General features: G+C 52.1%; 1 protein-coding gene and 1 long non-coding RNA gene across 2 annotated transcripts in view; one reads left to right on the top strand and one right to left on the bottom strand.

The window, feature by feature from the left end:
- Positions 1–27,000, bottom strand: part of LMF1 (lipase maturation factor 1) — a 107,904-nt gene that overhangs the window by 36,140 nt on the left and 44,764 nt on the right. Inside the window, exons 3-4 of the mRNA XM_074323090.1 lie at positions 19,095–19,243; positions 3,453–3,518 (exon numbers count right to left, since the gene is read on the bottom strand). Coding sequence (XP_074179191.1) covers positions 3,453–3,518; positions 19,095–19,106 — 78 coding nt within the window. The 5' untranslated portion in view covers positions 19,107–19,243. The remainder of the gene's footprint in view (positions 1–3,452; positions 3,519–19,094; positions 19,244–27,000) is intronic.
- On the top strand, positions 644–14,174 carry LOC141569504 (uncharacterized). The gene is made up of 3 exons (XR_012493219.1): positions 644–1,140; positions 9,762–9,894; positions 12,317–14,174. It is a non-coding gene; the product is annotated as an uncharacterized LOC141569504 (long non-coding RNA).

Here is a 27,000-nt window from a genome sequence, read left to right as displayed (position 1 = left end):
GGGCCTGTCCCTGGGGCTCGGCCCTACTTGGTCACCCACACAAGCACCTTGGTGTGGCTGCCGAGGTCATTGGCACCTGGGAAGGAGGGCCTGGCCTGGTCCCAGGGTCAGTGTACTAGAAGAACCACAGCTTTGGGAGGGATGAACAGTATCCAGGGGCAGGTTGCCATAGCAACCCCATCGTGAGTTGAGAGATGCTGCGACGAGGGACCATCTTCTACCTTGACATATGTAAAGACGGCTCCTAGGCAGGCAGTGACCTTCCTGATCCCAAGATAAAGGAAAAGCTTCTCCTAGAAATGCCAGTGGGAGCTGCCTTCACACTCAACCAGTTCCCCGTGAGAGAGCAGAGTCACAGGGAATGTGTCTCGGTTGCCTTGCGGTGGCTCAGCTGACCCCTGGGGGTGAGCCCCACGTGGCAGCACCTCGCGTGGACCACCTCACGTGCAGCTGGACGGCCATCGGGCAGGGAGCGCCCCTAGTGACAATGCTCTCGTCATGCTCGAAAGCTTCTGCTCCAACATCAAGACTCCGGGATGGATCCCGGTGCCCTGTGAGTCAGCTCTTCCTACCGTGGGGCTTGCAACTCAGGCTTAAAAACTCCACTGACACAACACAAAGGCCTCTTTGATGCGCGGAGGCTGTGGGACTTTACAAATAATAGGAGTGGAACGTGATTTGCATCCCTGGATCCAAGGTCAGCTCTGCGCGCAGGACTCGGGAGCAAAACAACTGTGGAAACTTGTGTGAACTCACTCATGTACCCCTGGGGGTGGGGAGAAACAGAGGAAGAAGATCTGCCCCAGGTTCAGGCACAGAGGGACCCCGGGGAGGGGGACCTGCAGGGGGGACCCAGCCAGGCTAGGACACCGGACAGCTCCGAGACCAAAAGGGGGGAGTCACCAAGCCGTAGGGTGAAGGCTGTTTTATGCGAGCGATTTCCAGTACAAAGGGATTTAAGGAATACATTTGTGTAATCAAAATATTCCAGAGCTAAAAGGTCCGAATTTGATTGATCTGAACAGAGCCCAGCGATCTGCACAGGAACGCCAGTTTGCCGCGAAGGGCATTTTCTTGCTGTTCCAAGTGGAGCGTCGCATATTTTAAAAATAACTGGATGAGACATCAAGCTGCTAGCAGGTAAGCTGTGTTTCCTTTTCTTCCTTTAGCGTCTGACTAAACGTAGTGGGCGTTTCCTGAGGATGGCCTCACTGAGGGCTGCAGCAGAGCCCGTCAGCTCGCGGCAAGAGGCTTGCAGAACGTCATTCAGTGACGCTGGCTTTGTGTGGCTGCCAATCTGGCCATCACCAGCTCTGCAGGGGCGTCACAGTGGTGGGGTGTCACATGGAGGCTCCTGCCTTTGCTCTCGCCGTGACTGACAGCTTGCACTCGAAGATGTTTGTCCGGAGTTTCTTCTGATTGGACGGACTGACCTCACCAACGCCCACCTCTTCGTTATGAGTAGACAGAAACACAAGGGGCCACCGTGGGCGCACGGGCCGGTCCCGCCACAGCTGCATGGCAGGTGAGGGCCTCTCCTACTGAACAGTGTGTGGGCCCCCCACGCTTGTCCCAGGGGCACAGACAGCCTCAAAGGGATGAATCAGTCTGCAGTCAGTGAAGGAGGGGTAAGTGGAGGGGGGAGGGTGTGAGGTCCCAGACCCTAATGTGACATGAGTCGGTGCCCTCACTCCATCCCGGCTTACGAAGTGGGTGCTGACAAAAGATTCCGCTGAGGAAAGGCTTCTGTGGGCACAGAGTTAGGGGTTCTGTCCCTGCAAAGGGCCCGACCTCCTGACCTGGATGCCGTGGGCTGAGCTCTCTGTGACAGCTCCCTGGGCCACCAGGCCCTCACGGCACCGCTCGGCTCAGCCACGGGTCCCAGGTGATCACAGGCCTGGTTCTCGATGAGCCTCAGCGTGGCTTGTCCTAGAACGTGGATTCCAAGTGGCCCTCACACACGTCGATGCCCTGGCCTGCTGGCCCGTCCCCAGAGCGTGGTTCCCATGTGGCCACACGCCCACTGCCTGCCCGAATCCTGAGCAGGCTGTGGGGAGGCAGAGCCCCGCCGTGGTGTGCGCCAAACTCCATGAATTTCTGGGGACGCTCCCCCAGCCCTGCCCTCCACCTGCCAACGCTCCTTCTGTTGTCCTAACACAGGAGTCCCGAGGCTGCCTCCGTCCTGGCCCAAGAGCCGCATGCACATCAAAGGCATTCGCACCACAGGGACGGATGGGTGCTGTCTGTTCACCCTTCGGGGGGCTCTGACACCCTTCGGGGGCACACGTAGTCCTCACACATTGGGGCAGTGGTGGCCAAGGGGGCGGGCAGGAAGCCCGGGACCAGCGTGGGGCCCCACACCCTCCTCTCGCTGAGCAGGAGACAGGTCTTCTCCTGCACTTTGTGGAGAGGAGGCCCTAGGACCAAGGGAGGGCCTCGTGGGACCCAGGCACATTAGGTGGGACGTGGGGGGGTCTGGGGGCCCTAAAGATAAAGTCTGACCTCCCATAGACGCAGCACACAGGCAATACCCCTGCCCTGGGCTGCATAACAGATGACAGCCCGGAACACACACAGGCGCAGCAGTGAGAGGGCGTTAGCCCAGGACAGAGGTGACGTCTAGCACTGCACACACTCAGGACTGAAAGCCACAGCAGGCGTGTGACGGTCGCAGCCGCCTTTCAGAAGAAGAGCAGATAAATACCACTTTCCCCATATTCGACTAGAGCCATAAGGAACAAGTGAAGGACACAGGAGAAAACACCCAGGCTGACGGGTGGCACTCTAGGCGTGTTGAGGTTTGCGCTGCTAAGAGTGGCAGGAGCCCAAGGGGAACGGGTACCCGACTGGCACACGCTCTGGACGTGGGATGAGCCAACATTACTGAGAAGACGAATGATGTTTCAGTGCCAAATGCCCTCAGATTCATTCACAGGGAAATGCAGTCCCAGTCCCTCAAAATAGGCCAGCAGTCAGGGGGCAGGAATATCTGGAGGGGCTCAGACCTGGGCTTGGCCCTGGAGTCAGGGGAGCATGCCCAAAGCCCCAGCTGGGGCGGGGAGGGGGCCTTGGGGGTCCCAACACAGTGGACTGGCACGCCTGCCCCCAGGGAGCTGAGACACGCCTGCACCCATGTCTGCCATGGCTGGGGGCTGGGTACAGGGCAGAGCAGCCCCCACTCAGTACCCACCCTGGGGGTAAAAAGGGGCAGCTCAGACTCCAGGAGGGCGGGTGCCTGGCCTGATGTCCAGGGCCCGAGCAGGACTGTGGCCAGCAGCAGAGGGACCCATAACCAGAATGAACCCCTGGACCCACAACCGAGCTGGCCAGATGTCCTATTCTGCCAGCCCCAAGGAGTGGGACACCCTGCCTCCCAGAGAAAGGAAGCAGGAGTGGGGTCCACACGAGCTGAAGGGTACATCATAGAATCAGCGTGTCGCTGCGCTGCTCACCTCGTAGTGGAAATCCATGCAAGTGAGGTCCCACCAGCACTGGTCCCCCCGGATCTTGATCAGGCCCTGCCAAGACAAGACAGAGAAGAAGCAACGTGAACCACTTCCCCAGAACGACAAAGACCCCTGGGGACCGGGGACCCGCTGCTGGGAGCAGAACCTGCACTGAAAGGAACTTTAAGGGAGCAAGGATTTTATCTTATGCCTGAAGTGACATCAAGAGTAAGATTTAAACCAAGCTTCACAAAGGTACATGCGGGGCTTTAATGACGAGAAGTCAGCAAATGCTACAGGTAAAAAGAAACACTGGTTTCCTTGTTACAAAGTCAGTTCCTTCTGCACTTTCTTTAAAACTCAGTTTTTAGACTTTGAGCATCACCACAGAACTGCAATTGTGAGGCTTTAAAAAGGCCAATTTGCAAAGCTCTGTGCACCCAACCTTACTTATACTTGTATAGCCAGGAGGACGTGAAAGGGACATCAAAAGAGCTGCGGTGATGCACCGTTCAGCAGCCCCGGTGGGCTGGAGAGAACCCCCTGGGATGGTCACTGCCATTTCACAACACCCAGGCAACTGCTGGCGCTCAGGCCTGAGTGTCTCTAGGGAGATGCTTTGCTGCCTGGTCTACTGGGAAAGTAGCTGCAGAGAGAGGGGGCTCTTTCTAACAGCCTGTGGGCAAGCTTCTTGGCGCAGGCCGGCTGCCCTGACACAGTCGGCTCCCCCGAAACCCTGCACAACTTCTAGGATGCCGTGGAATGTCCACAGCATGGCTGGTCTGCAGTCACAGGGAGGACCGTCAGCTCAGATGCGTCCCCTCCCCCCCATCCACTTTCTCTCCACGCGATTCCTTCACACGTTAGAAACCAACTGTTCTCCTACCAGGAATAAAAACACTGCTTGAGATTCAGTTCCAATTTGTCTCTTACATAATAGCTGGATGAGAAAGAAACTGCACTGATAAACAACTCTGGAATGCAGCTTCGCTTTCTCTTGTGATGGTGGCTTCTGCAGCTACAACTACATCAGTTTCATCTATCCATGCATCCACCCACCCATCCATGCACCCATCCATTCCCTATCCATCCACCCATCCATCCATCCATCCATCCATCTATCCATCCATTATCCATCATCCATCCATCCATCCACCCACGCATCCACCATCCATCCATCATCCATCCATCATGCATCCACCCATCCATCATCCATCCACCACACACCCACCCACCCAGGTTGTCCAGGACAGTCTTCCTCACTAAAGTCAACTGAGCGTGAACTTCAATCACCTCTGCGAAATAGCCTTACTGCAACACCGAGGTCCGTGTTTGGCAGTGGCCCAGCCAGGCTGACATGTTAAACTGACCTTTCTGCATGGGAAAGACTTCGAGGCGGCTGAGGGCTCTGAGTCAGAGATGGGACAGTGTGAGCTGACGGGTCCTCTAGTGGCCACATGCCAGGAAGGCAGAATGACCATCCAGGAGGGGGAGATGTGCCCAGTTCCAGACACATCTGGAACATGGAGCCCACAGGATTGGAATGGGTGTGGGGTGGGGAGCAGCCAAGACCTGCGCCCCTGGTGGGAGGCACAGATGCAGTGATACCCAAAGGAGCCGGGAGGAGAACTGTGGAGTGACACGTGGAGGCCACACGGCCGCTATAGTAAGAGGGAATGACAGAGGTCGGTGCGCCCGGGTTAGATGGAGCTAAACACGCACCAAGCAGTGGCTTACCAATGCGCCCCAAGGGCCCAGTACGCAATTCTCTCAGCACCATGAAGGCCCAAAGGCTATTCTGAAGCTGGTTCTAGAGAAGCCACTTCCTGCTTCAGTAGCCACCTCCCTCTCGGTGGTCTCACACCTCGGTGGGGCCGAGCCCACGGGCCCTCAGCCGTACCTGCCGCCCCATCATTGGAGCTGCGGCCCCGATGTGGAGCTGTGCTCCAAGTGTACAGAATCCTGACGGGATCACTTGGAAAAGTAGAGTCACGTCTTTCTGGAAACTGGGTTTGCTTAGATCACCAAGTGCCAGGGAGACAACTTCCAGTGTGAACTTGGCCATCCACACATTCATGTTTGTGTGAAAACCAGGGTTCAGAAAAGTCAAACATCTCCTGATGACCCAGATCTGAGCAAGCCCATCCGGCCAATGGAAGAAGCGTTGGTTTCTGATGAAAACGTGCCCCTTGTGCTGCAGAAAACCTCAGCCACGCGGCCACGCGGGGCTCCCCCGTGAGTGTGGCCCCACTGCCTGCATCCCTTCAGAATCCGAGAGCGGTACTCTTTGGAGATTCAAACCAGGCGCAGAAGAAAAAAACAAAATAATTAAAATGTCATTCAAATTCTAAGCTGATATGAGACACTTAAAAATCTGAGACATTCTTTCAGGAGCAGAGGATAATTATATTCTTCCCATCTACTGATTTCTCCCTACAATGCAGATGTCAGATTTTCCACGGATTTTTTTTTTCCTTCCAGAGTAAGTGTCAAAGGAACAAAGCCTTCTTTGAGCCTTTTTCAGCCCAAAATTAATTCTGAAAAAATGGCACAGACAGGCCAGGAGAGGCCAGACCCAGAAAGAGCTGAGTGACCCACAGCTGTCCATATAACTCCTGCTCTCTGCTTGGGAACGGGTGAGTGCCAGGGTGCTGGAACATTCTGGGGCAACTGAGACCTGCAGCCGGGCGAGGGGCGATGGCCATGGATGCCATGGGAAGGGCACCGCACACCGTGGAGAGCCGTCTGCAGTGCTCATCTTGGACACACACCACTTTTCTCCTCTAGGAGCTGAGCTGGGCCCATGGGATCCCATGTGCTCCTTGGGCAGGTGGCAGGGGACCCCATGTACTCCTTGAGCAGGTAGCGGGGGACCCCATGTCGCAGGGCACATGGTGACTGCTGCATTTGTGGTTCACTGTTTAGCATTCTACGTTACAATAGCAAGCACGACGACCGACCCGTCTCCATATCTGAAGGGCCCCAGCCAAGCCAGTATCACCATCTGGTCCTGTTACTTTCCAGCGTCAGTTTGGTGGTGTCAACACTTTTTGACCCCAAGGTGTGATGGAATAGAAATGTACCATGTGAAGCCACCAATGGCTAGCAAGTGTGCATATAGTAAGTACCAGTAAATTATGGGACATCATTTGGGCTGAAACTTGTGCTTTTACTAATGTCATTTTTTTGTGGAGTTTTATTTTGCCTTCTCTCCAAATCCTCGATTTGAAAATTACTATGGCAATACCTGCCTGTGACAGATTTTGAAGCAGGGCTGCCCCGAGCGGGTGGAAGGGACTGTCACAGGTCCTTGGAAGTCTTTAGGATTTGCTGCCTTGCGAGGCTATGGGGAATGGCCGTCTCCCTGTCATGGTGGTTCTGAGACGAGCGGCTGGAAATAGAGGCACAAACAGGGTGCTGAACAGCCAAGCCTGGGAGCCTGCACGGGTGGGGGGCTGCAGCTGGGGGCCAGAGGTCAGAGCACTGCAGACATCGGTTTCCAGAAATTCCCATGCCGCCCCCGGGGCTGGAGTCCGAGGCCTGGCCTCCCCGACGCTCCTGCAGGAAGGAAGAAAGCCCCTTTCTTCATCTCTGCCCACGCTAATGCAATAAAACAAATTAGGATAATTGCTCTTCTTGCAGAGTGGGGATCCCAGGATGGGGCAGGCTTGTCAAGGAAATGACAATGACATCCGTTTGATTTGGGTCTTCATGGAGCATGCTGAATTCCAACATTTATTTCATTACACGTAATGCGATTTTACTGGAGGCGATCTGACTCCAAGAAAGAGCCCCTGACTTCACAGTCTCGTGTCCCTTGGTGACTGAGCTCCTCGCTCTTCTTTGCTAACTGCTCAGTGCTCCTCGGGGCCGGAGCGTCTCTGGGATGTGCACGAGTGGGGCACGCTAACAAGGAAACAGCTCTTCCAGTCACTCGCGTTCACCCCCTCCACGTAGGCCCCGGGCCTCCACGAGGACGAGCCGAGATCCAAGTGCAGCCTTGCTGAGCTGCTTGGCCAAAGCCTCATCTCGGCCGGGAAACCCCTCCTTCCCATCAGACAGGTGCCTGAGCCTCAGAGTGGGAGACGCAGCGCCGGTGGCCAGCCTGAGAGCCAGGTGTGGCCTGCACACTGCAGCAGCAAGCAGCTGTGCTCTGAAACACACTCGGGTGGGCGTGCACTCCCTGCCACTCTGCCAGCAGGTGTCAGAGCCTCACCGAGTCCCAGCAGAAACTTGTGCAGGGCTGGCTCCCGGCTGCATCGCAAACATGGCTCCTGTCGAGAGGGTCAGCGGTCTGCACAGCTGCTCTTGCTCTCTGGGGTGGAGGCGGGGGGTGCCCAAGGACTGGGGGACCGCAAGGCTCTCCAAACATCAGTTCTGACCGACTCTGCCGTTATCCCCAAGGTGTGTGGAATTTATGGGGCTGCATCTCACAGCGATCACTGTAAGTGCAAAGCAAACTCATGACATACTCTTTAAGTCCGAGGGCTGAGTTTTGGTTTACATAAAACAAAACACACATCCTAAGTGTTCAGTTCAGTGCGTTCTGACGACTGTATACAATCAGGTATCCAGTGCTTAAAACAGGACACAGATTTCCGCCCTATGGAACACTCTCTGGGACCCCTTTCCAAACAATTCCATGGCCCCCTTGACAGGAAGCTGTGGCCAGGCCCCGCTCTGCCTGCTCTAGGATCTCACACAGACCGACTTGGGTGCCGGGCGCTCTGGCTCTGCGTTTGGAAGGGTCGTGCTCAGCAGGCTTCGGGGCTCGTCCATGTCGCTGCATCAGGAGTCAGTTCCCTTCCCCGGCTGAGCATGGTCCCTAGTGTGAATCCATCACAGTTTATCCATCCTGCCGATGGGCGTTTGGTTGTTTCCTCCGGGTCTGGCAGTTACGGATAGGGATGTGTGTGGCCAGCTTACACCTCACTAGTGATGAACCCCACTAGGAATTCCAGTCGCCTGCACACTCGCCAGCATGGCGTGCTGACAGTATTTTAGATCTGGCCCTTCGCGTGAGTTAAAAGCTGTCTCAGAGATTTTCATGAACTTGTCTCCACTCTTCTAGCTTCATTTGTGAAGTCCATTCAAGTCCTATGTCCTACTATTGTGATTTGCACGTTCAGGATATTAATTTTTGGGTGGACCTTTGCACTGCAAATATTTTTCCCAGTCTCTGGCTTGCCTATTCATTTTCTTCATGGTGTCTTGTGATGACAGAAATTTTTAGTATCGATGAAGTACAATTTATCAATAGTTTTTCTTTAATGGTTAGTGCTTTGTTGTGCCCTGTCCAAGAGGTCTCTGTATACCCCAAGGTAACTGTCTATGTTATGTTCAAAAAACTTTATGATTCTGGCTTTTATTTTTGTAAAAAGAATACTTTCCTTGTCCCATTGTTTTGACTTAGTGCCTTGGTTGAAAATCAATTGAGTGTATCTGTGTGGACTTGTTTTGGGGAGATATTCTTTTCCATTTTCTTCTAAGAACTTTACGATTTTGCTTTTACATTTAGGTCCATGATCTATTTCAAATTAGAGTTTGGAACACATGAAATTGCAGTCATTTTTCTATACAAATAACCGATGGTTTCAGCACTATTTGTAAAAAAAAAAAAAATATGACTTTCCTTCTTCCATTGATCTGACTTGGCACCTTGGTTTACTACCAATCGCCAGTAGACGTTGGGTCTGTGTCTGGACTCTCCTCTCTTCTGCTGATCTGTTTTCCTAGCTCAGATCAATGCCATAGCTTAGCTGTAAAATCAGCAAGTATAGTCCTCCAGCTTTGTTCTCCTTTTTCAAGATTCTCTGTATTTCCATGTAAATTTTAGAATTGACGGGTCCATTTCTTCAAAAAAGCCCGCTGGGAGTTTGACAGGAATTGCCTTGAATTTCTATAAAATTTGCGTAAAATAGACATGGTACGTGTAAGCTAGATACCCACAAACATGGCACATCTCTCCTTTTATGTGGGCCTGTTGAATGCGTATCAACAATACTTTGCCGTTTTCACGTACATGTTTTTGACCTCAATTAGATTATGAGGTACTTGAGGGCTTTGGATGCAGTTGCAGAATGTATTTTCAGTTTTATTTTCTAATGATTATTTTATATGAAGTATGTAGTTATTTTTCACATTGTCCTTGTATCCTGCAACCTTGTGAAATTCATGTACTCATTTAAGTAGCTGCTTTTTGATTACCCTGGGTTTTCTACATATACAATCGTATCTATGAATACCTGTTTCATTCCCCCCCCCGCCCCCGTCTTGATGTTTTTTCATTTATTTTTCTTGTCTTATTGCACTAAGACTTCCAGGGCAATGATGAAGAGCAGAACCAGGAAGGGACACCGGGGCCAGTTTCTAACCACACGTGAAAGCCTCATCCTCTCACGGTGAAGAAAACACGGTGAGCCGAGGCTGCACAGATGCCTCTGTCAAGGTGAGGAAGTTCCTGTTTAAGATTGTCATGAGTGGGCGCTGAATTGCCTCACGTGCTTTTTTTTTTTTCATTTATTGAGAAGACAGAATGGTTCTTCATTTTTATTCTGTTACTATAGTGAATTGCATTAATTGATTTTCAAATGTTAAAACCACCTCACATAAACCAAGCCTTTTTTTTATGGCCGGATTCGATTTGCCCACATTTTGCAAAGGGTTTCTGTGCCTTTGCTCACGGGGGATACTGGTTTCTATTTTCCTTCTTCTGATATCCTCATCAGGGTTTGGCATCACTGTTATACTGGTCACATAAAACAATTGGGAAGTGTTCCCTCCCCCGCTATTTTCCAAAAGAGTTTGTGTAGGATTGCTATTATTTCCTCCTCAAACGTTTGAAAGATTTCCCTGGTGAAGCCATCTGGGCCTACACTTCTCTTTCTGGAATGGTTTTTGATTACAAATTCAACTGATTTAACAGGTATGGAGCCACTTAGATTTCCTGTTTCTTTTTTGTCTCAGTTTTGGTAAGCTGCATTTGTCAAGGAATTTGTCCATTTCATCTAAATTGTTGAATTTATTGACCTAAAGCTTTCATAATATCCCAGGTGACTCTTCATGGCAGGATCTCCGATGCAATTGCCAGTTATTAGGGAAAGTGTTTTCTTATGGTGCGCTTCCATCACAGCCTGGCTGTGGCTCCCGGCTGTGCTGAATTCTGACCTGAAAACTCGAAGCCCTCTGGGCCTGTATTTTTTGCATTTCAGATGTGGCTTTTTTCCCCTTGTGTTAACAAGACAGTAGGACAGTCTGCACACAAGGAGCATCAGAAGGCCCCACTGTGGGTGCTGCAGCCTGGCGTTGAGCACAGAGCCGGGAGACGCACAGGTGTTTAGCAGGCGAGCCTCTGTTGATTAATGACTAGGGACTTGAAACCATATCGAAAATGCACCAGCATTTTCTCATCGCTTTCTGCAGCCTGCAAGTTACTTGGGGGCCACTGAAACCAAACATATGGCCAGGAATGCCAATTCTCATGTCAGCTTCTGAGAGGCTCTCGCTCCTTCCCGAATTCTCCAGGTCCCCAGCCTTGTTCCTCCTTTTATGTTGTGTGGATGGCAAAAATCCATGGAAAGTAACCTCACAGGGTGTTCTGATCTTACATTCCTAACTGGGCAGGTCTTGGCGGGTCATGCCCCAAGCATACAACTTTTTAGGAAAAGTTTTCTCTTTGCCTTAAGCAAACACTGCCTATTGTTTCAGTGCGTCCAGGTCTCACACCTTTGAAATAAGTAACCACCCTCAGGAGAGCACAGAATCTCGTTAACTATCCTATAACCCAAGCCTCCTTAATCTCAAACGCATAAAAGAAACTGCAAAACTGTCCTTCTCCACAGCATTTATGTTGCTCCCCAGCAACTGTCGCCAGTTTGGCTCAAATAAACTCTTATGAAAATTCTCTACAGGTTTGGACGTTTCTTACGTCGACAGGTGTATCCCTCCACTTCCTTCACATAAATACAACATGCTCCAACGTAGCAAATACTCAACTCGGATGAAAACTGCTGATTTTAGCGGTGAGTTTGCTCTATAAGAACTTAGGGTACTGAAGTCTTAACTCTTCAATGTGAAGCAATAATGAAAATAATATCAGGAGGAATATAGTACGAGATGTTGGAGGAACTACAGAAACACGACGAAAGCCTTGCTGACACACTAAGTGCAACAGAAGTAGCCGTGGCCAAGAGACACATCCCCGGAAGTGGAATTCGTCAGGGATCAGGTTCCTGACACCCACGCTCCTTATTCTGATGACGCTGAAGAGGGTTTAGACACATATTTTACCGGCCATTGGTCAGGTTTGCACGTTCTCTGCAAGGTAAAGCTTATGCCCAAGCAGGTTCCTACAGGGAGACACAGCCAAGAGCCCTGCCCAGCTGCTGCCGCCAAATCCCAAGCCCGGTGCTCGCGCCCCCAGATGGGAGACGGCCAAAGGGCTGGAAGGAAGGGGGTGCAGAAGCCTTGGGCCTTTGGTTTCTCAATCCTCGGGGGGTCAAATTGAAACCTCACGTTGGTATACTGTCCAGGCCTGAGAATTCCCAGCAACAAGGGCACTGGCTCGATTCCCAGAATCTTAGCCCTTGGGAGACCTATACCCTCAGCGCACACAGTTCATCAGCCCGCCACAGAACAACGTAATCAAGGGCAGCCTCGGCTCCAAGCGCTGTGTGGAAAAGCCATCGTCTGCTCCTGCATGAGGAGCGCGGGAGGGGGTCACCTGCAGAAGGCTCGGTGACAGGCGTTTGACATGCTCTGGGGTGAAAACATTGGCTGGTACAAACTCAGTCACACACACATATATTCTGTCCTGACAAAAACTGAGACGGAGAACCAAGTGAAAACTCTTTTCTTTTTTTTTTTTAAAGCCTAGCGGCTACCTACTGCCTTAAACACAGTGACTTGGAGGCCATGCCATTTACCACATCTGCGAGGGAAAGAGATGCTACACTCTATATGACTGACATCCATGCATTGAGAGCTGAAAATTGAGTTGAAAATCAGAGAAATGTTCCCGAGCTCTTGCAAAGAAGCATCTCGTGTGTTTTCCCCATTCCGACGGGAAGGCACAGGTAGGTGTCCTGAGCAGGCCCGTGTGTTTGTTCTGAGGAAGGAAGTCAAATGGGGTCACGTGGGCCCCCAGAAACCTGAGCGAGGAGGACAGAGAGTTGGGAGCTGCTTCCCCTTCTGGGGGGAATGTGGTGACTCCCTGCTGCTTACAGCCAGGCTTCGGGATGCAAATCCTTGAAGCTCCAAAGGAGGCTGCTGGGAGCTGCACAGAGGGAACCGAGGGAGACGCTCCTGACGCTGCTGAATTCCAGTGCCAACCGAATCACGCCAACCGTGGGGTGACCACCCTGCCTCCACCAGGCCCACGTGGTGACGTTCTGGGTCTGTCCCGTCACCTGTACGTCAGCAGGCACCAATAACTAGAAGAGAGGACCTACGGGACGTCCCACCCCGCACAGCCCAGGCCCCCTGTCCGCACAGAAAGGTGGGCAGGAAACCCTGTCCCGTGGGCCTGTCTGTCTCAAGCTGCAGCCTCTGGCCGAGCGGATGGTCTCTCCAGGGCTTGAAGGCACATGGCTCTTCTCTGGCGCTCAGCAGAGATGCTGAGGAAAATATGGCTCGGTGGGTGGGGTCTGTGGCTCTCCAGCCCTGCCCACAAAGACAAGTCTCAGCTCTATGTTGGCGGATGGGTCAACTTCCCTGAGACTCCCCCTGCTGCTAACCTCTTGTTAAGTTTCAAAAAATAATTAATGTCATCCTCTGAAGCTGGTGGCTGAAAAGCTTTGCGGATACACATACTTTGTGGGACCCTTGCCCCATCAACACACAGGACACTTCCATTGACTCGGAAGTTCCCACAATGCCCCACGCACCCCAATCCATTCCCACCCCAAATTCCAGAGGCAACTGCTTCCTTGGCTCTCCACACACACACGGGCTCACAGGGTACACAGTGCTTCACGTCTGGCTTCTCTCAGCACCATATCTGTGAGGTCACCCACGTCTGTCACGCAGCAGGATCCATTCCTCTTTATTGCTGAGCGGTTTCCATTTGGGGGGTTCAACACAGGGTGTCCTCCTGCCGATGGACTGCGCTTGGTTTTCAGTGCTTGGTGCTTGTGGATAACGCTGCTGTGTTTGTGTAGCAGGCCTTTTTGAGCACACGTTTTCATTTTCCTTGGGTAAATAGCAAGGAGTAAAAATACTGGGTAGTAGGGTGGGAGTTATTATAACTTTGTAAGTAACTGCCAAACTGCTTCCCCAAACGCTGGTACCATTTTACACACCCACAGGAGGGCAATGCAAGGGAGTTCCGCTTTTTCACATCCTTGCTGCTATGGACAGAATGTTTGCGTCCTCCCAAAACTCACGTTGAAGCCCTGACCCACCCCCCAGTGTGTCTGTAGTTGGACTAAGGTTAGATGAGGTCATAAGAGCGGGGCCCTGATCCGACAGGATTTGTGCACTTATTAGAAGAGACACCAGAGTTTCTCGCTCCACCAGGTGAGGACACAGCAAGAGGACAGCCATCTGAAAACCAGGAAGAGTCCTGACCAGGAATGGAATCCATTTCCAAACAGATCTAAGCATCAGTTCACCCATTTCTGAAAAGGAAATCCTTCTAGGTTTCTGTTTGGTGTTGCATGAAATCTATAGCGCAATTTGGGGACAACTGACAGTTGAGCAATACTGAGACTTTGGATTCACAAAATGATCTATCTAAGTCTTTTTAATTTCTGTCAGCAATGTCTGGCAACTTTCAGTGTACAAGTGTTGCACTTCTGTTAAAATTTCCTAAGCATTTTATAGTTTGGGATATTATTGCTACATTTTAAAATTGCGTTTTCTGAAATTTTGCTAGCATATACACATATTATTTTGTATACTGACCATGAATCTTGCACTCTGGTTAAATTCACTCATTGGTTCTAAGGATCCTTATGATCTCCCACAGGTAAGACTTTTTCATCTGTGAATACAGATGGTTTTATTTCTTCTGTCCCAATCTTCATGGCTTTTATTACTTTTTCTTGCTTTATTGCACAAGCTAAGATCTTCAAAACACTGTTAAATAGATGTGATGAGAGTGGATACCCCTGCCTTGTTCCCGATCTTATGGAAAAAACATTTAGTCTTTCACCGTTAAGTACGGTATTAGCTGTAAGTAGTTTATATACTTTTATCAGGTTGAGGACGTTTCCTTCAGTTTCCATTTTGCCGAGAATTTAAAAAAATTGTTTAATTTTGTCAAATGCTTTTCCTACATTGGTTAAGATGATCATATCATTTTATATCTTTTCCCCTTGATCTGGTATTTGGTGAATTACATTAATTCATTCACGTCCAGCCATTCTTGCATTTTGGGGAAAACACCACGAGGTCTTGATGCGTTATGCTTTTCATGTACTGCTAGATTCACTTGCTAATAATTCATTAAAAAATTCCATGTCCATGCTCTTGAAGAATTTGCTCTGTAATCTCCTTTTCTTGACATGTCCTTGTCTTTGCCAGACTCAGGAAAATGAGTTGGGAAAGATTCCCTCTTGTTTTCTGAATAACTGTGTATAGGTTCATGTAGTTTCTTCCTTAAATATTGTATAGAACTCATCAGGAAAGGGTTCTGGGCCCAGAGTTTTCTCAGTGGGAAGGTGCTTTTTGTTTGTCTGTGTTAGTGATTCCGATTTATAGAACTACTCAGATTCCTGTTTTCCTTTGTCAGTGTGGTAATCCGTGTCTTTGAAGGAATTTAACCATGTCCTTGAGTTGCCTGTTATGTGCATAAAAGTTTCTCATACTATTTCTCTTTAACTTTTTATTTTGAAAAATTCTTCGATTTCAGAAAAGCTGCACAAATAATCTGGAGTTTGTACATAACTGTCGCTATTAATTCAATACTATTAAACTGCCAGCCTTACTTGGATTTCACCGGGTTTCCCACTAATGTCCTTTTTTGTACCAGGGACAATCCAGGGTGCCACACTAATTGTCGTGTTCCCTGAGGCTGACATTTCCTCAGTCTTTAATTGCGTCTCATAACTTTGATACTTGAGAATTCTGGTTAGTAATTCTGAAGAATGTCCCTCAGAGGGGGTTTGTCTGCTTTGTTCTCATGATTAGACTCGAGCAATGCATTTTTGTAAGATTTGCAACAGAAGTGATGCTGTGTCCTTGGAACTCCTTCTGTGCACAGATCCCTGGTCTCTGTACGCTGCCCCAGAATTCCAGCAGGATTAGGAGCTGAGGGAAGCCCTACAGCCTTCCATCATTTTCCACTCCCAACAGTTGGCAAGGGCTCCCCGCTCTGCCTACCCTCTGTCTCCCTCACAGAGAGCCAGGCGGTCGGGGTGCTCACCTCATGTGTTCCCCTCTGGACCCCCGTCCCATATTGTCTGTTGTCCTACGTGAAAACAGCTGCACCATGCTGCGTGTCCAGTGTCCAGCTGTTTCCAGGCAGCCGGGTAGGCTGGGCCGCTCCCCCACCCCTCAGTACCACAGAGGCTCAGAACAGTTCAGTACACAGAAGCCCTGAGGACGGTGACCGCAGTGACCCCATCTCAGGCGCCCGGGAAGAGCAGGCCTTCTGTGTGGTTTCCTTTCCTCCTCTTGGGCACCTTCACTGCTCAGCTTCGGGACGCCCTCTGAGGCCGCGCTCCCAAGAGCCCATCCATCCTTCGGGGCATTCGAACCACTGCCAGACGACAAAACCACAGCAGTTTCTGAGGGTTCAGAACAGTCACCCTCGACGGGGACTCTGTGGCACTGGTTCTGACCCAGTAGCGGCAGATCAGGGGATGGACGCGGGGCTTCATTCACGGTCCGTTTAGTATCACCAGGTCTGCTGTGATTTCTCTCACCTCGCAGAGGGAGAGACATCTTGCTGCTGGCACTCTTTTTTGTCAAGTCAACTCTACTTTCTGCTTTCCACTGAAGGAAGATTAATAATATCCAACATACAGACTAAATCAAGTAATTATACCTTTTAGTGCACCTGATAATTTCTCACCCAGCTGGTGCTAACAGTCAATCAAAATGCCATAAAAGGCGCGTTAGAATGTGCTAATGATCCACTGCACTCTGTCAGGCGTGGTGGGGTTTGTTCAACTCTTGGCATCGCAAACCTTGCACAGAACCACCTGACAGCTCTGCCACCCAGGGCCCATGCCCTGGCTGCCCCTGCCCTGGGGGCCCCTCGCTGTACGTGTCCCACCTAACGAAGCTGCCACCCCAATAAACTCCTTTAAAACGTATCATACATTTTTATCCTTTTTAAAGCCAGCTGACAATAGAATCCAAACTCAAGTCCTAGATAGACAAGGAACCAATGCCTGCGAAGAATATCTGCGTAGTGACTACAGACAACGAATAATTTCAATGTTTCATGAAAACAACTACATTTCTAACAAAATGGGAAAATTAGAGAAAGTGTTACACGTCATTGTGCAAGCTGGACACACAATCACCCCAACACGGCATTTCCCAGTATCCATAGTTACTCACACCCGCCAAGGTTGGGAACCTTGCCAACCACACCAGCTCCAAACGGGGTGCTCTCTAGGCTTCCACACACCCCTCTACCCCTCTGGTGGGCATTGCCACAGCCCCTGGGGGCCTGTTCATCACCACACAAGTGGACACGGCCGGTCGCACCAGGCCCCAGCCCCAGGCCTGCTGTCCCCAGTAGAGCTTGTCCCTCAGCATTCAGCTGATTCCAGCGCCCCGGGGGCCCCTAGCCACCCAGCCACAGGAGTGGCAGTTAACCAAACCACAGACGGTCGTCGTGCAGGATGAACGATGCTTTGATATCCAAGAGGGAATCTGAAGCATATGTGAGAAGGCACCAGCAAGGTGCACGCCCTGAAAACTCCAGTCCCACTTGAGCTCTGGCATGTCACCCCTTCACACAGCAGATGTCGTCAGCAGCTAGTTAAGAGCTAGTACTGGTCAATTCCTATGTAAGGATGCGAAAGCTGGACAGTGAAGAAGGCTGATAGGAAAGGAATTATTCATTTGAAATATGGTGTTGGAGGAGAGCTTTATGGATACCCCAGACCATTAGAAAGACAAACAAGTCCTAGAACAAATTAAGCCTGAAACATCGCTGCAGGCAAAACTGAGAAAACTGAAGCTGTCAGTTGGGCACATCATGAGAAGGCAGGGCTCTTTGGAAAAGACAATAATACCAGGAAAAATAGAAGGTAGCACGGAAAGAGGAAGATGGAATATAGGAGGGGCTGACTCCAGAAAAGAAGCCACGGGCAGGAGTGCAGGAGCCGGGCAGGGCCTGATGGCCATCACTCATTCGCAGGGTCACCAGGAGGAGGAGGTGACTTCAGGGCATGTGACAACAACTGGTCAGGATGCGAGGGCCACAGAGCAACAGGACAGACACGGGGAATGAGGGCATCACGTGAACGCCAGCCCCAGAGCTGTGAAAGCGCCCGGAGCTGTGAAGGCTGAACAGGGGGCACGCGGGAGTGCGCGCTTATAGACAATAATACACGAGTACACTGAATGGAACGGCCGCATCACGTTTCAGGACCTCACCATAAAATATTTACTAATTACACTGGAGAAAAGGGAGCGGACCAGTGGGCCTGCCTGAATCAGTGATGGGACAGGTGGACGCTGCCCCGGGAAGAGAGGGCGGGGCCTCCTACCAGGGATGCAGGACCTGAGGCGGCTCAGACAGCTGCAGTGTCGGGTCACAGGGCAGCGGAGACCACGGGCCGCCTGGACAGGAGGGGACCTGAGCGAGGCAGTCCCGACGGATGGAGCAAGTTCTCTGCCCTGTCCCCCAACAATCGTGCAAGTCTGTGATTGTCCCCCAAGGAAACACTTAAAGCAAAAAGACACTTAGCGCATCTATGACAAGGTCTCTGATGTAAGCGAACTTAACATTTTATAATGATTTTAATAAAACAATGATGATTTTATTTACAAAGGGCGAGAAGGGGAAAAGAGAGTGAGGGAAATCTGCCAAATTTTCCATCTACAGCCGGAAGTCAAAAGGGGCCAAAAACCTTAGTGAAATTAAAAGCCGGAGGTGCCCTTCCAAAGGTTCCAGAAGCTAAGGAATCCCTGGTCTCCAGGGCCCGGCAAGAGAGCCATAGAGGGGAGGACACAGGTGAGCAGCATCCGGACCTGGCAAAGCACAGCTCACACTGCTGTCACCGACAGGCCACACGGAGTAAAGGGAACAGCGGAACACACTCCCCAAACCCCATGGCGACCAAAAGAAAAGACTAACAGGCAGAGAGACAGGAAGGAGGCCGGGATGGCTTTCTCTGGGTGAGAATTACAGGTGACCTCATGTCCTTCTTTGCTGATTTCAAGCAATGTGAATTTTTCAGACATTCCAGAGACCACCAGAAGGGCTGGTGAGAAAGGACCGAGAGGCATTTCCCCATGAGTCTCCGTGTGAACAGACGGAGTCGTGGCTGTTCCCCACAGAACACGGTCCTGCAAAGGGCCAGAGGAGCCGGTGAAGTTTCCAGGGCTCACAAATAGGCCTCTAGACCTCACAGAAAGAGGCAGAAGAGGCACAGCTGGCCGGGCTGGCCTGACGGGAGGACAGAGGCGAGTGACTCGTTTTTAGCACCTTTCCCCCCAAATATTACAAATAAAAGTTGTACTTACTGCTCCAAGCATGATTCTGAAAATCAGCCACCGAAAGCCCCACAGAACGATCCGGGACGTGGGGGTCTCCCTGGGCAGTCGAGACAGAGTCCAAAGAGGGCAGAGGAAAATTCCCAGGAACCCTGTTTCCAGAAGCTGGGACTCCCATCCTGAAATGGTGACAATAAGAGAACAAAGGGCCATGTTAACCAGCTGGATATTCCCTGTGGAAAGAATCCCACCAAACTCAGTTCACCTTAATAGTCCTGAGCACAGGACAGATGGAATGGCCGAGGAGCGCTTCCGCCCGCGGTGGGACTGTGCCCCAGGGCCCGACTAAGCCCTCTGCATTCAGACCACCTCCTGTCCGTGCGGGGTGCTGCAGACCTGGTACAGGCCCCACTCTGAGCACACACTGCCAGTGGGCTCTGGACAGGCCTCCTTCCGTTCAATAAGCTTGCATTTGAAATCATGGCTTTGCGCATTCTTCCCTGAGAAGCATTCACCAGGATGGATGAGGTGCCCTCAGGCCAGAGGACCTGCATGGGGCGTTTTCAATGCAGAGCTAACTCTGGCCCGTCTGCCCCAGATAAGGGAGGAATCACAGGGAGACATGGGACAGGTACAGGTGATATGGCCCCCGTCTGCCCCAGGTGAAGAAGGAAGCCAAGGGGAGATGCAGAACAGGTACAGGAGACAGCCACTATCTGCTCCAGGTGAGGGAAGAAGCCACAGGGAGTCACAGGTACAGGTGACACGGCCCCCATCTACCCCCGGTGAGGGAGGAAGCCAGGGGGAGAAGCAGGTGACAGGGGTTCCAGATGAAACCACCTCCTGTCAACCTGTGTGGGCTCAGTCTGTCACAGCTGGCAGCATGATGGTTGAATTGAGGGGTGCTAGCTAATTCTTCCCCACGTGAGAAATGCAGGTGAGCACAGCGCACTTAAGTTCTTGTTCTCTCAGAGGAGATGGGGCTTCAAGTTCTCCGAAAAACTCACTCAACAGGCCTCTACTGTGGAAACAGCTGCTCACACTGCGTCACCCAGAGCCCAGAACAGGTATCAGGTGGTTGCCAACCAGGCCCTTCAAAAGGAAACACTTCATTTTTGTATTGCACAAATTCTTGTTAATGCCCACTGGGCTGAATCTCAGAAACACGATGCTACGTGAAAGATCCGTTAGACAAGGATTCGTACTCTACGGTTCCATTTATAGAAGGTTCCAGAACGAGGAAAACTGAACCAAAATCAGAACTACACTGCCTGGGGAGGTGGGCTGGGCGATGCTGGGGTGACACTGCGTCTGTACCTGGTGGGGGAGGGGGTCAGTGGGTGCAACCGCCAAAACTCACCAGAGGCAGCTTAGTGTTTGTACATTCCATTCTTTATAAGTTCCTTCCTCAGACAGACAGACAGACAAACCCAAATGAATTCTGAATCCTAGTTTTAGGGCTGATGGAGAGATTTTCACGTCTGCAACTTATTTTGAGGTGCACTGAACACGATGATGAGGAATGAACAGATGGGAGACGAAGCCAGGAGAGTGAAAGACAAACCTCCGAGTCCGGTGGGGTCGGGGGGCTCACGGGTTTCACTGTCCAATTGTTTGAAACCCTCTGTAGTTTGAAATTTTTCCTAAGATGGGGCGGTGGGGGGAATCCTATTGACTCTCGCATGTTCTATGAATTTCTGAAACCCCAGTTCCAAATCAGTTCTTCTGGAGAGAATGGGTTGTCTGCTGCAAAGCAGTGCCTGAGTATGCTTGACACCAGGGTGGCAGTGACCTGTCACTGCCCAAAGGGGAGAGTCTCAGCCTAGATGGGTAGCTGGCATCTCCACGAGCTCGTTGCCCTGGCAGCATCTCATGCCCGTGCTAGGGACTCTGGAGCTACCAGTGTGTACCCATCAGGACATGATTCTAGAAGCAGAAAGAGGCATGGACAGTGCTGGGAAGTGAGGCGGGCAGCTGGAGCCATGGCACCACCAAGCTGCCGTGGGCCCTGAGCTGTCAGCTGACAGGAAAGCACGGTGTCGCAGGGCGCTCTGGTCAAGACCAGGGAGACGGCAGTGCCCCCCCTTCTGGGGGCCTGGATACACGGGATGCTGAGCACAGCGCGGCCCCTCCAAGGCCCACCTGCACTGGGCACACACGCCAACTTCCCTTGGAGGCTCAGGAGGGAAAAATGAGAAAGCGTCTACACTAGTTTTGTGAGGCTTTAGATATTGACTAATTGCATCTTTCGGATCAAGATTTCCTTCTTGTTGGTGGTTTTAGAAGACCTTTGCTTTGCAACTTGCTTCTAATTCCCCTTGTCTCAGCCAGGAAAAAAAAAAAAGGACTTTGTTTCCTACAATGACAACTTCTCTAGTTTTACCTTGAGAGAGAATTTTCATTAAATTTGGACTCATTTCACTTGGGACGCATTTTCTAACATACTTGTATGTGATTTAATGGGCAAAGGACACGCCGAACACGAAAATGGCGGCAGTCACAGTGGCGAGCGTCCTGATCTACAGACACGTCTGCTTTTTGAGGAAGCCCCTCAAAGGCCACCTGTTCTGATCCCTCCTCTACTTGGTGGTGAGAAAACTCAGGAACCGAGAGGCGCGTGCCCCATGCAGTCCCACGTGCAGAGCAGGTGGCTCTGTGGGTTCAGGGCCGAGAGAAGCAGGTTGGAGCCGCACCTGGGACGCCTGGAGGAGCCAACACAGCACTGCAGGTGCCGGGCCTTCTCGGTCCACGGCGCAGAGCCTGCTTCGTTCGGCTCCTGAAAACCTCCCCTAAACTCCGAGACCCCATGTGGGCGAGCAGAGCCTTCCCCCGGCGCCAGGAGTGCCTTCTCTAATTGTCACCTCACTTTGCACAGATGTGATGAACAGAATTTTAATATGCAGTTTGAGTGACACCAATCAAAGTGATATGCAAATGGCAGAGCCCAGAGACCGCCTAAGTGCCAGGAAGCAGGTGACAGGGTAGGCAAGGGATGGGACGCGCTGTCACCTTAGGGATGTGTGTGTATTGGCAGCAGGTCACCTGGCCCTCCTGCCTCCTAAACCTACTGTACTGGAACATTCCTTACCCTGCTGGGGTGCATGGGAAAGTAGACGCCTGGAGCAGAGGCCGGTGGGCTTCCTCCTGCAGGACCCCCTCCACCCACACCTGCCCCCCATCTCACTGGAGCTGCCGTCTTGCTGGCCGCTGGCCCTCTGGCCATTCGTGCTCGCTGATACCACTGGGGAGTAAAGGGTCGTCTGCAGACCCACCTGCTTCTGCTTTCTTTGCCTGGATCTGGTCGAATTTCAGCAGCTGTGCTGCCTCTGCACAAGGAACACCTTTGTTCTCTGCTCCAGTGTGGCGGGGAGGCGTCCCCAGAACAACAAATGCCCAGTGCGCTGCCGGGGTGGCTTCCCGTGGCGGAGGCCATCCGTGAGTCTGCGCATGGCACAGCGCACTGCCGAGACGTGCTCACGACCAGGCAAAAGCTGACCTGCACACAGCCAACAGGCTCCACTAGCTGCCTCTCACAGTGACAGCCCTGCTCACACGGGGCCTGTGCCTTTCAGCCTGTGTTCAGAGCCTTTCGGGGGGTGAGGGGTGGGGGTGGTAAAGATATCTGGTCCTTTTCCTCAGCGCGCAAACATCTTAAGAATCTCACTTCCACGATGGCCCTGGGAGGTCCCGCCCCACTGGCTGTGTCTCGGGATGGTGCTGGCATGACAGTCCCTCCAGTGGCTTTGGGGGTGATGGTTGTTAGCAGATACCCCTGAGGAAGCCACAAAATGTGAGCTGCATCTGCCTGTTTCTGTAATTATCGCTTCTATGGCTGCTGGCTCGTTTCAAATAACAGACTAGCCCCGAACAAGCCACACTGGGGAAGTGTCCGCATAAAACTGAAGAAAAAAATGCCTCCAGTTGTGAGATTGAGGAATCGGTGCTCCCAGCTGCGGACACTTGGACAGAGACAGTGGCCAACAACAGTGTCCAGACAGCTCCCCGTGTCGCATTTGCCCTTTTCCGAGGAACAGCTTGCCCACTGTCTCCCAAGGATATCCCTAGATAGGCAATGGGGGCAGGGAAGCCACAGAGTCACCCAACCTGACCCTGACAGGACAGTGACCCTTGACCAGTACTGACCACAGCTCAGGGCCAGCCGTCATCCTTGGCCTCCAGGTCCGAAGGTGGCCACAGCCCCTCGCCTTGTGGGCTGTGAGCAGCTTGGCGCTCTGTAGGTCAGGACCAGCTGTGGCTGTGTAGACTCAACTTGTCAGAACAGGTGGATACTCTCTTCCTGGTTTGCGTGTTTAGATAAAACTCCTTGGCACTGGGCATGTGGCCCATGTCTGCCAGGGCAGCTGAATGTGCAATCTGAGGAAAGGCCCCATAAGACATGCTGAATTTGGACCCTCGGCCTCCTGGCCCAACGTTGGACCTGTGGGATCCCAGCTTGGGGCACTGGCTGCCCAAATAAAACCAACAAAGAAATGGTGCTGATGCTTCTTCTTTATCTACTTAGGGGTGAGCGAAGAGTGAAGATCCAGAAAGTTCAGCAAGAGGCCCAACCTGTGCCTGGCAACTTGCAGCCCCGGCGAATGGGCAGTGGATGGCATGGCGCCCTCAAGGTGAAGCGTGTGTGTGTGTGTTGGGGGGGCACTGCCCCAGCTCCTCCTCACCGGGGAGATTCTTGATGACCGTCTGCTCTGGAGGGAGAAGTGGAGATGAAGCAAGCAAACATGCTCCAGCCGACAAGGGGGCCGGGCTGCTGGCTGTGGGGACACAGAGGTCACCCAGAGTCAAGGTCCACAGGGCACAGGCTGAGCCAACTCTGACCCAGGAAGAAAACATTATCGAAAACAACGTTTCAGAGGGAGGTGGGAGCCCCCCAGGTGGCCACTCTGAAAAAAACCAAAAACCAACTGAGGTCTCATTACCTTCCTTGAAACTATTATAGTTACTTAGAAAGAGTAATTAAATTCTGCATGTATGGATCCTTCAGAAATGACAGCCACCATCCATGTTAGAAGTAGGAACCCATTAGCTTCACGTTAAAATCAGGGAAAGTGGAGAAAAGCGCTTCCCTCCTGACGGGCTGTCACTCCTGTGCCGAGCCCCCCACTCTCGGCCGCCCGGGGCTTCTAATGACACCCTGGAGACCACTTGAGCTCTTAAAAGTTATTTTCTTGATCTTTATGGGTTGTATGCTGGGATGGAAAGTTCTGGAGTGGCACACCAGATCTTGTCTGCAGTCGCTGACATGGCAAAGATGGACCTGGGGGATAAGAAAGCGCTCCGACACAGACGCGGGTGACCCTGCCCCCCACACGTGTGGCACCTGGCTTTGTCACAGAGCACCAGGGCTCCGTGGAAATGCAGAGCCCACCATGACGGGAGGGGGCCTCTGGAGAGGTGATACATGAGACGTGCACATCAGATGGGGGCCAGCAGCTAGAGCACAGCGTGCTGGCCTGTCCTTGGTACCCTCTGTGCCAGGGAACAGTTCTGGGTCCTGCTCACACCCCTGCCCTGGACTCACAATGAACATGTGTCGAGGTCCAATGGGCCAGCAGTGGCTCCTGGCGAGGGCTGGGCAGGGGGAGCCCTGGCAGAGCGTGGTCGGCGAGGTGCTGGGACGCGGTAGGCTGCTCAGACTTCACTCATTGTGACACAGGTGCTGTTCACTCCGGTCCCTGGGTCCCCCTCCGCCAACTGCAAACAGCGGGAGAGGGCTACAGACTCGGCAGACGATAAGCTAAAGAGGGCCTCCTGGGTCTATGCCCAAAATGTAGGGCCCAGCCCCACGCACTGTGCCCTTGTGAGGGAGGCAGGCACCAGCTGCGAGTTCCAGGGAATGTCACAGCCTTGTCTGTGGTGACGAATGTATGGCCTACGGGCCCCACTTCTCCTGTGTCTCTGACTCTGGGGAAAGGAACTTCAGTGACAGTGTCTGCAGAATGCACGCTTCAAAGACCTGGGCTATGATCTCGGCCTGTCCTCGGGAAGTCTGCGGGCTCCCAGCAGCACAAGAAGTTACGGAGGATCAAGCGAACAGCCTTTCTTCTCAGATGGCCCGGGGTTCAGGCTGTGCCTTCACAAGTCCTGAGCTGTTTCTGCTACTCTGTGTTCTCCCATGACCTGACTGTTTGGCAAAGCCTCACTTTCGAGTTTTAATTTCTGCCGCTCAGCATGTGCGATGGAAGCGCCAGTCCGGGAAGCTGCATTTTGAAAGCAGAGTGGCGGGCAAGTGCAGGTGCCCTGCCTGCAGCCTGGCACAGGGAAGCAGTTAATCCTGCACTGGATCGGGCCTGGAGTGTCCTCTCACGGGGGCCAGCTGGGGCCCTAACTCCACGGGCGTGGAGCCCTGCATTAGTGAGGAAAGGACACTTCTACTGTGGTTTGTCTGTCTGAGAGCTGGGCCTGGGGGGGCAGGCAGGGGCCGCACAGCCGCCTGGAGGGGAGGGGAGGGAGAGGGAGAGGAGGGAAGAGGAGGCCCCGCATACTGTGAACCAGTCCGCCTTCCTGGCTGTCACCCAGGTGGGACCTGGGAGAGCCGCTGACTGCCTGGTTACTGCTGCAAGCACTGCTGTCGTGACGGGCGCGCTCTACCCACCGACCAACTGAGACATTTTCCTTCTTCATTGAGACCAAATACAAAACAAAATCAAGTTAAAAAAAAAAAAGGGAGGCTAAGACAAAATTTGAAAGAAAACGTCTGCCAGTGTTTAAAATTAGCACCCTGTTACTGAGCAACTACCTAGCAAGTCAGGGGAAAGATGTATTTCTGTCTTTCCCTCACCTGGACAGAGCCACTGACAACCCGCCCAGCCTGTCCAGCGGAGGTCAGGAATCCGCACCCAGCCTGCTCACATGGTTCTATCTATCCTACATCCCCCTCCAAACACACTCACCATGGCAACCAGCTATAGCCAAGAGGCACCGCTGTGCCTGCAGGGAGGGCACCGTCTGAGGGGTTTTGCCCAGGCCCACTGACTGCTTTCAGTAGTCAGAAGAACAACCTGGCAGAGCCACCCTTATCCTCAGGGGACAGACTGGGGCCCATCCTTCATGCTCAGGGGCCAGGAGGTACTGAGGCCATGCTCCCGCCTGCCTCCTTGGCTTGGGTCCCACTCACTCCTGCTGGGCCTGGCCTGGAGCTTTCTGTGCCCCCACCCCTGGCCGACAGGACTCGCTCGGAGCCGGGTCTACACAGGAATCCAACAGAACTGGCCTGAGCTGGGCGGGTCCCTTGGATGAGGGCCCTGTCTGTCCAGTGTCCTGGCCACTTCTCACATCAGAAGATGGCATGTGAGGCTTGGCTCTTCTGCTGGTGGGCAGCACACGAGAATCCCAAGGACAGAGCCTGACCACTATAACAGCTATGCCAGCCAAGGGGGACTTCACATTTCAGCCGTCAGGGATTTCAGCCAGGGAGCAGATCATATTAGGTTGGTGCAAAAGTAATTGTGCTTTAAAAGGTTAAAAATAATTGCAAAAACCGCAATTACTTCTGCACCAGCCTAATCAATGGAAGCACATCTAGCAAGTAGACATTTCCGAAAGAGCAGGTTCAAGGCTTCGTGCTTTAAATAAAATCATTTTAAATTGCATGCTTCCCAACTATGAGGCGTTTAGCAAATTGTTAATCCCTGTTTTAAGGATGTCCTTGGGCATTGCAGGGAACAGGAAGTGACCTGTGTAACCCACACAACCGCCTGGCGACCCTCCACCCACTGCACTTTGTCACGGTGCTGGCTAATATGCAGTTGCCGTGGCAACCAGACTTCCTAGCCCCAGGTGTCCCCTGTTGCTTAGATCTATGCAGGTGTCACCAGCTAGCCCCCAAACAAAATCCATAGTAATGACCTTAGCTAGCTCATTGGTTTTGGATAAATATGAAAATGCTTCCTGTCAACGGAAATTAGACTTAGGAACA

Source organism: Rhinolophus sinicus, linkage group LG18 (assembly GCF_036562045.2).
Source record: "Rhinolophus sinicus isolate RSC01 linkage group LG18, ASM3656204v1, whole genome shotgun sequence".
In the NCBI taxonomy this organism is placed as follows: Eukaryota; Metazoa; Chordata; class Mammalia; order Chiroptera; family Rhinolophidae; genus Rhinolophus; species Rhinolophus sinicus.
Note: the sequence above shows the minus strand (reverse complement) of the source record. Positions and strands in the feature narration are given on the sequence as shown.